Here is a 12,443-nt window from a genome sequence, read left to right on the forward strand (position 1 = left end):
CATTTTCCAGTAGGCAATGAAACAAAAATGCATTAACCAATAATGACAAAACTGCCCTGTTCAGAGCATTTCCATCATAAAGGTCTACTTCCACACACAAACTGCATTTTAAAATTATTGTTTGAACATTTTTCCAGTAGGCAATGAAGCAGAATAAATGCACCAATAATGACAAAACTGCCCTGTTCAGAACATTTCCATCATAAAGGTCTACTTCCACACACAAAATGCATTTTTAAATTATTGTTTGAACATTTTCCAATAGGCAATGAAGCAGAATGCATGCACCAATAATGACAAAACTGCCCTATTCAGAACGTTTCCATGATAACAGTCTACTTCTGCACACAATGTATAAATACAGAATCACAGTAGAGTGTAAGCCATAGGCATGTTGCACAGCTTCTTGAAGTTGTTTTCAATTGGGGGGGCAGGCAAAAGGCCAAAAACCAGAGACACATTTTAAACATTGCGTGTATAATTTTGGAAAGTTGCTTGCATAAAGTGTTGCGTTACTACCATGCATTTCACTGCCAGGTATTGAACCCAGAACCCTGTGCACTAAAGTCAGAGCAACATACCACTAAGCTAAACCAGTAGTTTCTTGAAAGACAGGAAGACAAACTTAAATGGCTGTCATATCATTTAGTGAATTCAGTTCTCACTTCTCACCATGGCTCTCAACCTCTTAGCACAAAAATACAGAACAAAGCCAATAATGGGGGAATACAGCCCCCAAATAGGGACACATTTCAAATACTGATTTTATAACCTTAGAAAATTGCTAGAATAAAATGTTTTGTTTTACCAAACCAGAAGAGGAACAGAACAAAACTGTGAGGCATAAATTCACAAGTGATGGTGGCTAGGGACTTTAGGCACTTTTTTCCTGTACCCAAGGTACAGGGTTTGAGCCTGAGTACCTTTAGTGGCCACCAGATGTATCCTGTTGGGGGCATACACACACACACACACACACACACACACACACACACACACACACACACACACACACACACACACACACACACACACACACACACACACACACACACACACAGACAAACGCACTGTTCAGGGTCTGATAAATCCTTCCTGCTCCACTCTGCAATTACAGTCCACAGCTCCCGCTTGCAACATAAGCTTCTGAATAATCCTTGCTGTTCCTGTTTGCAAACAGCTTCTGAATAATCCGTTCCCACTCACAAACTGGACATACACACTGATGTCATTGCGGCAGCTTCTGAATAATCCTTTCTACTTGCAAATCGACGTTATTGTGGCATGGAAAATAAAACTAATTGGGACAGAGTCTGCAAAAAAGTGTGTGGGGGGGTTCCCCTCCCCCTCGCTGTATGGTTCCAGCGCCCATGCTAGCAGTACAATACAGCCTAGTCGTGTCCCTGTGTATCATGGGTGTTTATTAGAAAGGGGGTATTTTAGGAAGTTTCTAAAGGTTGTATGGGGGGGGGGGGAGTCTAGCACAGTAAAACCCATCTGCTGACACTGCATTATCATTGATAATTGGACAAACCAAAAATGCCCTTCAAGATTGTAATTTGTGCACAGTATTTTACATTGTTTTAAAGAATACCCTTTGTCCCTGCAGTATGCACAGCACCTCTTCCGACAGGTACTAATCAAATGAGAAAAATCTCTACAACAATAACAGACTTATGCTTACCTCAATATTCCATGGTCCCGTGTCCCATTTTATAACTACACGTACAGTAATATTGTCTACCACATTTAAGGAAATCCAAACTTCCTATGCACCAACCCATAATATTTCTCTCATCCGTAACTGGCTTAACTGTGCGAACCATTGAACACTTTTCAGGAAAAATGTGTAAATAACGCTTCCTGTGCAACTTCAGCAGAATGAAATTGCATCAATAATGTCTTTTTTCCTTGAGAATTCTTGATGACTGCTAAATACTTATATTTATGGAAATAAAGATGCAGTCAAAAAAAACTTTAACAAAATAGATTGAAAACTCAGTTCACAAAATTTTTCTGATCCCTGATGTATGAAAGCACATGTAACTTCTGTCTCAGCTTGAATAGGTCAGCTGTTGGTAAAGAGATGCTTCTATCTCAACTTGAATGTGGTCTTCCCATTGCTGCTACTACTTCCATACAAAACACAAACATACATCAAACCATTTCTGACTCTGTTTGTGGATTCATTGACAACCCCCCTCTCGAGAATACCACTGCCTTACACTCAACAAAGCAAGATGGCTTTCCACGAAGCAGAAAAACAGCCTTCCCCTAGGTATACAGCTCTTTAAGGTACTTTAAGGTATAATTTTATGCCTCACTTTCTGCTAAACTACATGAAAAACTCTTCATAAAATTTTATGGCCTACTCACAAAAGTCAACTCTCCCTGTGTGCTCCAAGATCCCCTGTTCAGTTCAGCAGACATGTTACTTGCTCTTTTTGTCTAGCAGTCAGTAGTTTAGCTTGAGTGGGGTGAGAGGGTCAACTGCCCCATGCAGAATCAGCCGATCTCTCTTTAATGTAATACCTGCTTTTGAAGGCCAGTATTGAGTTTGCACTAAAACCTCAGTACTGTAACTGTAATGTGTGGTCTAAACTGTATCAACTGCTTGCTACAATGTAGCAAGCAGTTTGCTACTTGGGCAGGGGGAGGGGTGTCATGCATCTGGCCACCTGGTTGATATGCCAGTAGAAAGAACATCCATTTTTGCTGTTCAGTGGAAGAGCTGGTGGGAGGGGGGCATGTAGATCTAACTTTAAATAAGCCAATCACTTGCAATGTAGCAATCAGCTCATTACACTGAACTGTTTTTTTTTTTCTCCTAAACAGTCACACTTCTGCTGGCAGTCTCTTCCTTCTCTTTCTAAAAGAAAACTCTGACTTAACCTGTTTCAGAGTGGACCTCAAAACCTACCTTCAACAGCAGACCAAATTGCTCCTGCTTCCAAATAAGTGCACATCACTTAAGCCCCTGAACCCTCTACTTGTATACCTTCCACTTTTTCATCTACTTCTGTATTCTCATATCTCAGCATTTGTAATTACAATTTTATTTGCACTCATCCACTTGTTTTCTGGTTGACTTTAATTACTGTTACTTGTACTTGCCTTTTGTTCTCTTGTATGTATTGCATAATTGTTCTTGTTTTTGCCTTTGTAAGATAAGACTGCCAGTGTTGTGTACACATGAATTTTTTTTTCACCTGGGTTGTGTCTGTAAATGGTCACTTCTGACCAGTGCACTACCCTGGTAAACAAATATAAATAAAATAAAACAAAATTTATTACACAGAACTCTAAAGGCTGTACAGCCTTATCCCGTACTTCATACCTGTTGATAAATATGTCCATTTTGCTCATTGAACCAACAGTTGCCTCAGTCTTTGAGAAGAAACACTAGAAACCATTTACCACTACAGCATACAGTTTTACAGCCCTAGTCTGTGAATCAGTCATTCTTCATACTTCTGGAACTAGACACAGTTATCTCCACTTCAGCTCACTTACCCTTGACAACGGTCAATAACAGCACCCTTGAGAGTCTTAGTATCACTAGAAGCACTTTACTAGCTGCCCATGATATTGTCAGTCACTGTAGCAATCTCATTTCAGAAGACTGGTGATAGCAGTTTTTATTCTGTCACCACACTCCATGAAGCCCCATTGTTATCATAAGGTTCTCCTTCTTGTAGCAGCTATACTAAAACGTTGCCAAATTATCATCAGCTACAATCATAACTGAGTAGACTTATTTTCCACATCTATCTCCATGCTAATCTCGTAAACAGTAGTGTCCTCATAGCTGGTGTTGCACCAGGATCTTCCCGACATGAAAAGCATAAAGGAATTTCACTAGTGACTGGACCAAATTTTCCCTAGTGAATATGCGTACTACTTTTGATCTTCCCTTACAATAGGTCATAGGCCTAGTAGGAGTGGTCTGTTGCATTATACATAGACAAGTAAGTAATTAACAGCCTAGGGCAATGTGTATGTGTGCTTTGGATTTGAGGAGTTGTGAGCTTGGCCTGGCTTGGAAACAGATCACGAAGTGGCAGATGATATAACATCCAAGACCTTTCTTGGTAGGTCAGTGATTGTGTTTATTTTCTCCAGCAATCACAGTTCGCATTTTCCTGAAAAAAAAAATACTACACTTCTTACGCCCCATCTACGTACATCTTGTCATCACTTGCTGACTATGTAAACATGATCTGGTCAGTAGAGGCCTGAAGCTGGTCTCCTTTTTTTTTTTTTTTTTCTCTCTCTCTGCAGTTTTCTCTCTGCAACTCACACAGTTCAGATCTTAACCTAAAGCACCTTGTTGAAGACATAGAGGTAATTCCATTTCTAAACCAGCCTCCTGTGGTCTCTCAGGTGCTCAGTCTGCACTTAGTAACTGGTGCGTTGAGCTCATGGCCCTTATTTATTTATTTATTTATTGACATTTGTTTATAGGGAATTCCTGATTGGACAGTGGTACCAATTTTCAGCAGAGGCCGTGGGTGGAAAAAGCTCCAGTAATTACACACTTCTGTAGATAACAAGGGGCCCAGAAAGTGTACTTTGGTTACCCCCTTGAGTGCTGCTAAATAGGGCTGCAAGCCAAAAGAAGAAAAAAATTTTTTAAATTCAATCAATAAACAGACATTGCCTGAGATGCAGAGGGTGTAGCCTGCTGGACAAAAGAGCTAATTAGTAGAACAAGAATGCAGACAGCCTTTTGTAAAAACAAAAAAAAAGATGATATGCTTATGTCAGCAACTGATGTACATATTAAAAACTCTGAGATTACTGATGTGTTTTAACTGTGTTGCTGTTAAACTGCAATAAAGAGAGACAGACATGGGACAGTCAGAGCCTTAGGTGACACCCCCCCCCCCCCCGGCCACAGATTGAAGATCTCAGTGCAAACAGTCAACATGATTGCAGCCAGTAGTCTCTTGTGTAATGCAGCTGTAGGTTAAGGGCATTGAAAACTAACACATCCCTCCTAAGGTCTCTCTCTTCATAGGTTCATAGATTAGTACTAGGCTAATTGCGCTTGTGGGCCATTTTAAGCCTAGCTAATTACCCCATGTGAGAGACAAACCCTCCACCTTGTGTCTGCAAAGTAAACACCTAAAACATTATGCCAACCTCCCACCTTTACTCTCAGTAATCCATTGCCTGGGTTGGGCAGCTCTGCATGGGTCTACTCTGACCAGGATTTACGGTTCAGGGATTGGATATTAAACAGCATTTTGAGGTCTAGTGGGAGTTTGATTCTTGGGTGCAATATTGTACCCTAAGAGTTGGCTTAATGGCACTGCTAGGCCTTGTGTAAGCCTCTCATTGTCTCTGCTGTGCTTCTGGCAGGTATACTCTCAAGTCCCCATTTGAGTGTCATGTTGACCACACTTATCACACACTCATCACTAAGTGGCAATCTGCATTATCTGGACTGTAGAGCTAATGGGTATGAGGGACTTCTCTCACACTGTGGTTTCAGACTGATGACATGATCTCTGCTCTAAGTGTAGTAATGAAAATGACTCCTCCCTGCCGCACCCCAACCCCCCAATGATTTATTCTTTAGAGAAATTCTGTAGTTTACAAAGGTGTCTGTAGACTGGCATCTGGCCTGTTTCCTTCCCCTAGAAATGCCTCGATGTGTATCTGGGAAAGGAGGGGATGAGTATTGATTCATTTCCATAAAAGGGCCAGTCATCAAGCATGTCATTTAAACAGGCTGTGAGCACCCAGACATTGCTCCTGTGACCCCTCCCAGTAGGGTGGATGTTTTATACAAGTCCTTATCTTAAAGGCCCAATGCCTTCTGCATTCAACCTCAGGGTGACCCCTGTGTGATCTCCTCTGTCCAGCAAAGAACACAGATATCACAGCACTTTCTAACCTTGCCACTAGGCAAGCATTCCAAAGATCTGGACTGGTATGGCAAAAGATTGTACTGGTCTGCCATGCTGGATTTCAGCTACGCAAGTCAGCTGTCCATATTCCAGTTCTCTCTAGTTGGTCAAGCTTTGGAGAAGCTTGCATGCTTCTTTGAGCCTAGAATGTAGGAAGAAGTGGTCAGGGTTCTGTATTTGATCGTAAGAATTGTATTTAATGTATCCTGCAATTGCTCAGACATGTACCTGGAAGAATACCCACACATAATTCGTGGGTCACCCCTGAAAACAGGTACTTGTGCCTGGTGGGTTTATCTGTTTAACAAAATAATACAAATAAATATGAAATAAAATTGTAGAGTTTGGTATTGTGACCTAGCAGCATCTGGTCAAGCAGCTCCTAAAAGAGTGTTGCATCTTTTCCACCTTTGCTAAACATTTTTCTTCCATGTAATTTGAACTTAATGATTGACTGGCTTGCCTGTCACCTTTTTAAGTGCACTGATTCACTGACATTGAAGTTTATTTTTTGGAAAAAAAATGTTTCTTGACACACACACACACTCTCTACTCATGTGATCTCAGAGTTGCAGGACCTCATGTTGGGAAGTATGCCTAATTTTACACAGACCATAGGTACCCTCTAGGCCATCCTACTCTTCCTCTTAAAAACAGTGTCTCAATTTTTTCCTAATCCATTCCTTTACATCTCCCTGTTTTCTCTGTTAGGATGGACCATGAGTTCAGATTTTACCTGAAATAGGTATGTGGTCTCAGGTAGACCAAATAGCTGTTTATCTCCTTTGAACCAGGGAGGGAATGGGTCACAATTATCATGCAAATCCTTATGAATTGTTCTGTCAGCTTTATTATCTTTGGCCATCTGGCGGATAGCACCTGGAAAAAATGCTGCAGTCAAGGGTCGTTTGATTAAAGGTATGGCTGCTTCCGTTGTATATTTGCTTTGCTTCAAACATTTGTGTTGCCGTCACTTGGTCCTCTCCTCATCCTTTTACCATGCATTGTGGTCTTGACTGCATTTCCGGAACTTGATCTTTCTTTGGTATATCTATGTCTTACAACTGAACCTTCATATTCTTTGGTATATCTATGTCTTACAACTGAACCTTCATATCATATTTTCTGGGGCTGCTTCTGCTGTAATGGATTGGGCTTCTGATGTTAGATACAACAGACATGTTCTTACAGAATCTATTGATCTATAAGGAGACCTAATATCCCCCTGCCAACTTTCTTTGCCGCCCCCCCCATCAAGCCACAGTCATTGAAGTTCCTTGAAAGTTAGGGAAAACAGCACAATTGATTCCTTTTTAACAATGTTGTTGCGTCTTATGGCTTTTCCCGGTTAGGGGTCGCCACAGCGGAACTCCAGTCCGCTAATGATTGGCAGTTGATTTTTACGTGCTGAGTTGCCGGCCCTAATGCACAACCTTCAACGAAGGTACGTCCATTCACGCATGTCTCCACAGAAGACGCTCTAGCTGAGAATCGAACGGGACAATGTCTTGCTGTGAAGTGACAACGCTACCGCTTCTTATTTGTGTTGCTGTTTCCTTGGTTTGCAGGAACTATGCTGACTCAGTGGTTTGAGGCAGTCTGGTAGGTTCATTGAGTTGGTATGTTGTCTTACTGCAGTGCTTAACGTCATGGTTGTAGTAACATAAGTTACATGCGACCTCCTACCCTGGAGTGAAAGATCTTCATTGAAAAAATGGCAACATGGAATGGAAGGGAATGTGAATGTAGCTTTAGAACTATCGCGGTGAGTTCCCTCATAGTAAAATGCATGGATTATTTCTTCAGTGGGTACCTAATGTGATGGTAAAGTTCAGATGTATTAATGCAGCATAATTTGTTTAAATGAACTTCAGTATCACTGTATTGTGAAAATGATGATAAAGTAGTAGTAATAATTTCTGTCCTTGCTCTGTTCATTTTGAATATGATCTTGCTTCTTTCAAGAGGAAAACAGCTGAAGTAGTTAAAGAAGTTTGATTTTTCTGTTGACACTCTGTGTGGGTCTGAATTTTTTTTTTGAGAAAGCTTGATTTTGTATTTAATCCATCTTTTTTGTTTAATGTTCTTGCAGGGTACTCAGTGGTATGAAGAGACAACAGAAGAACTTGTTGCACCTTCCCTGCTGCCTGAACTCTACCTTCTAAAACAGGTACTCGTCAGCAAGCCTCTTGAGGAAAGAAGATAAATAACCAAACTTTTGATTTAATTTACACTTGTGTAGTGTAGTTTTGTCTATCCTTTTAAGAAGTAGAGCACATTTTATTTTCTTTCCTTATAAATGTATTAGATTTTCTTTTGTTTAATCCTTCTGGGCTGAGACCCATTACAAAGGAGACATGAGAAGGAAGTCTCCCTTTCCTAATATGAAGAGCTACTTCTTTACTTTGAGTTATTTCTGTAATAGAGTAAATTTAGATGCTTCTGCAAAGCAAGTTTATGATGAACCAATTAAAATGAGCTGGTGTCATCTTGTGATTAATGTTCTAAAGGTTCCCTATTACCTGATCGAAATGTTAGTATGTTAAGTTGTCTATCTCGCCTTCATTCTTGCTGGTTGGGCTCGGAGCCGATCCTCGGCTCCGACTCGGCCATCTTCAAAAGCTCAAGAGCTACTTACTGGCTCGAAGCCCCCCTATATCCCATGATGCCTGAAGCTAGATACCCAGATCTCGTTTGCCGCTTCTGATATGAGGTTGTGTTTACTGGCTCAGGTCGTAATTTTCACTTTATTGATATATATTTAGAACTTTTTGTATGTTATTATAGTTAGTTGTTAGAATACTTGGTGTTCATACATAGCTGTAGTAGTTGTTGGTGTTTAGTCTTCTCCCTTGAAAACTCGCTTTCTTCTTAGAGAGTTCCCCCCCCCCCCCCCGTTTCCTTTTTAAGGTAGCCATTTTAGTTAGAGGCTTATCCTTGTTTCTTTTTTTTAAGGTATTAAAATTTTTCTCTAGAAATTGTGGTAGTTAGTAGGTCTGTTTACCCTTTCTTCTAGTATAGAGTGTATGTGTGCTGTTAAGGTGTGGTAACTTGTGTGCAGTGTGTTTTTTTCTAGTTACCTACTTCCCTTTGTACTTTTTTTTTGTAATTTGATATTTCCTTACAGGAATGTCTAAAGACACAAAAGTGTCTGGATTCAAGAAGTGTGACTCATGCTGTCAGAAAATGTCACTGACAGATGGTCACACTTCTTGTGTCTATTGCTTGGGCGCCCTACACCTGCAGGACTCTTGTTCGGTGTGCCACGCCTTTAGTCCAAGAGTCTTGCAGGAGCGTAGGAATAAGCTTATCCTTAGGGGTTTGCTTAAACCTGTAGGATCACCGGCTAAGGCTCAGTCAGTGAAACCTTCCAAGCCATCGAAGCCGTCGTCGGGTGTGGCGTCTGCATCAACTTCGGTTCCGGCTGGAACTGAAGTAGCTATCTCCCAGCCAACTTCGGTTCTGACTGGAACTGAAGTACCTATCTCCCAGTCGGCCCCGACTCTGCTGTCGGAACCGTCAGGGAGTCGAAAATGCTCTAGATCACCATCCTTGGAGTCTATACACTCGGCTCCGGGGTCGCCTTTGTTACAGTCGGAGCGAAGTCACCAATCCCACTCTTCTCGGTCATCTAGGCTATCTGACCATGATTTGGAGAGAGTGGTGAGCAGGCTTTTAAAATCGCAGGCCCTGGCTAAAATTTTTATCCAGCCCCCCTCATCAGGGTTTGACTCCACCTGTCTCTGCAGTAGTTCCTCCTTCGACTCATTTCCTTGAGCTCTGAGCCGGAGCTTGCTGGGGCTGGGATCATGGGACCGTCTGCACTGATACCTAGCCTTTCGGTTCTGTCGTCGGCTCTGATCTCTTCCATGGTGCCTTCCTTGGAGGGATCTGGGTGCCGGGACTCCCTCGTCGGCTCCAAGGGGGCAAGTGGCATCGGACCCTTGTCCGACCCCGTTCTCCCTCTCGGAGCTTCGGCGGAGGTGAGTTCAGCTCCTACATCGGCTTCGGAGCCGTCTCTCTCGGTGCCGGGAAGGGTTCCGGTCTCTTCGGAGCCAGAGCCTTCTCCGATATCGGGATGAGGCGCCTTCGAGGTCATGAGGAGTGTGCTGGCATCTGAGTCAGCCTCACGGTCAGCCTCATTGGCTCCTCCCCCCATGGTGCCTGCTCCTGTCTCTACCCCTCCTCCAGACCCCAAGCATGGGGAACAAGCGCTCCAGGGCACCCCATTGGGTGTATCTTCCTCTTCCGAGGCCTCCCCTGTTCATTCAGAGGGGCCCCCTCGAAAGAGGAAATGCAAGAGGAAGCATGTTGACTCCCCTGAGTCTGTCACTTCAGATACCGACTTGGAGGATTCGGAAGTGTCCCCGAGATCCCCCTCTGAGGATGTCTCTTTCTCAGACATCCTTGAGATACTTAGACAGAGGGGGAACTGGACTACCCATAACCCCTCCGAGGACAAGTCGGTATTCCTGGACTCATTTGGTTCCCGACCCTCCACCTCCTGGGTGTCTCCGCCTGTCGATCCACTGATGTCTGTGGTGGCTCGAAAGGCGTGGTCAGCCCCAGACACAGTGGAACCAACCCCCTGAAGACCCACAAAATTTATTACTGCACCACAAGGCAAGCAATTTCTGACTAAGGGTGTTCTCATTGATGCCATGGTGGTAGCAGCGGCCACAAAAAAGGAGTTGGCTGAAACTTCTTCGTCTGTCCATCCCCCTAATAAGGAATCTAGGACGATGGACAGATATGGGAAGCGGATGTTTGCATCAGCGACCTTCTCCATGAGGTCGCTGAACTATTTGTGCCACTTTACCCGCCTTCAAAGGGATCTCCTTAAAGAGCTAGGAGATACCCTTCAAGATCTATCAGTTGCGGGGGTCCAGGCTAAGGTTACCTCCCAGCTGGCGACTCTTAATTCGGTACTAAACTCCTCCATGCGGCTCATCTCTTACGCAGCCGATGGTGCGAGCAGGGCTGCAGGCACAGGCGTGGCCATGAGGAGGCATGCCAGGATGCGGTTATGTAACCTTGCGGAACCCTTCAGGGCATCTTTCACAAACACCCCCTTTGATGGTTCTGCTCTTTTTGGACCACAGGTGAAGGATACCCTTACCAGGTGTGAGCAGGAAGGCAAGACTCTCTCTGCTGTGGGACTCTGTTTTTCCACTCCTTCAAGACCGTATCCCAAGGGTCAGAAGAGTGGGAAGATGTGGTTCCAGAAACCCCAGGGAGCCGTGCCTGGCACACGTGGAGAGTTCCCCTCCAGGGGCAGAGGAGGGAACAACAATAGACGCCACCCTCGGGGCAGAGAGGGGTCCGCAAAATCAGGGCCAAAGAGAATCTTTCTCTGACAAGCCCTTCCAGCATCCCTGAGGTGCTGCCCGGCTGTCCACCTTCGGAGGCAGTTGGGGGAAGATTATCGCTGTACCCAAAAGCCTGGCAAAGTATAACACAAGACAAATGGATACTGTGTATCATAACCGAAGGCTACAAAATCCCCTTCCTTCGCACTGCCTACATTCCCAACAATCCCTTCCAGATGTTCCACCCAATCTAAGGGATCAAGCAGTTCAAGAAATTTCAAAACTGCTAAGAAAAAGAACCATCCAGTCAGTCTCAGCAAACCAGCAAGGATCCGGAATTTACTCAAGGTTTTTTTTTGGTACCAAAAAAGACAGGGGACTGGAGACCCATTCTGGATCTCGGCAGACTAAACAGGTCTGTTCAAAGAACGAAGTTCCAGATGGTCATGCTACAGTCCATTTTACCCTTTCTGGGTCAGGACAATTGGATGTGCTCCATAGATGTTCAGGACGCGTACTACCATATCAAAATGGACAGACGCTCCAGAAGATTCCCCCACTTCCGGCTGGGAGCCTGTCATTATCAGTTCAGAGCTCTGCCCTTTGGTCTCACCACAGCCCCCAGGGTGTTCACCAAATGTTTGGCAGTAGTTACCGCTCACCTGAGATGGCAAGGATTCCAGGTGGTTCCATATTTAGACGACTAGCTCCTTACTGCAGCCACCAGGCATTACCTGCTGCGAGCCAGAGACTACACCATCCAAACTTGCTCCAAACTAGGCATCACAATAAATTTCGAAAAGTCTGCATTGTCGCCTTGTCAATCTTTTACCCTTATAGGCGCAAACTTAATACAAAGGACATGTCAACGAGACTTCCAGTAGACAGAGTGCTAGACATTCGCCGACATGTCCAAGTCTTATTAGGATGCAAAAAAATTCAGGCCAGATTCATCCTAAAGACATCGGGTCTCATGGCAGCGGCTATCATACTAGTTCCCCTTGCTCGTTTTCATATGAGGATTCTTCAGTGGATGCTGTTCACCCAATGGTCTTACCAACAACTTTCAGTGTCTCACAAAATAATGGTCACACAGACATGCAAAAAACAACTTGCTTGGTAGATGGTTTCCCTATCAGTGCCCCGGGGCAGACCATTTGCTCTCCCTCCTCCAGTGGCTACGGTGACCACGGATGCCTCCCTGATTGGGGGGAGGGGG

General features: G+C 43.8%; 1 protein-coding gene across 1 annotated transcript in view; it reads left to right on the forward strand.

Annotated features, from left to right (window-relative positions):
• The window catches only part of ANAPC1 (anaphase promoting complex subunit 1), a 3,613,296-nt gene that overhangs the window by 3,155,926 nt on the left and 444,927 nt on the right, over window positions 1-12,443 (forward strand). The window contains exons 42-43 of the mRNA XM_044060160.1: window positions 5,607-5,660; window positions 8,008-8,085. Coding sequence (XP_043916095.1) covers window positions 5,607-5,660; window positions 8,008-8,085 — 132 coding nt within the window. The remainder of the gene's footprint in view (window positions 1-5,606; window positions 5,661-8,007; window positions 8,086-12,443) is intronic.

Source organism: Protopterus annectens, chromosome 1.part2 (assembly GCF_019279795.1).
Source record: "Protopterus annectens isolate FY-2018-M chromosome 1.part2, PAN1.0, whole genome shotgun sequence".
NCBI classification, from domain to species: domain Eukaryota; kingdom Metazoa; phylum Chordata; order Ceratodontiformes; family Protopteridae; genus Protopterus; species Protopterus annectens.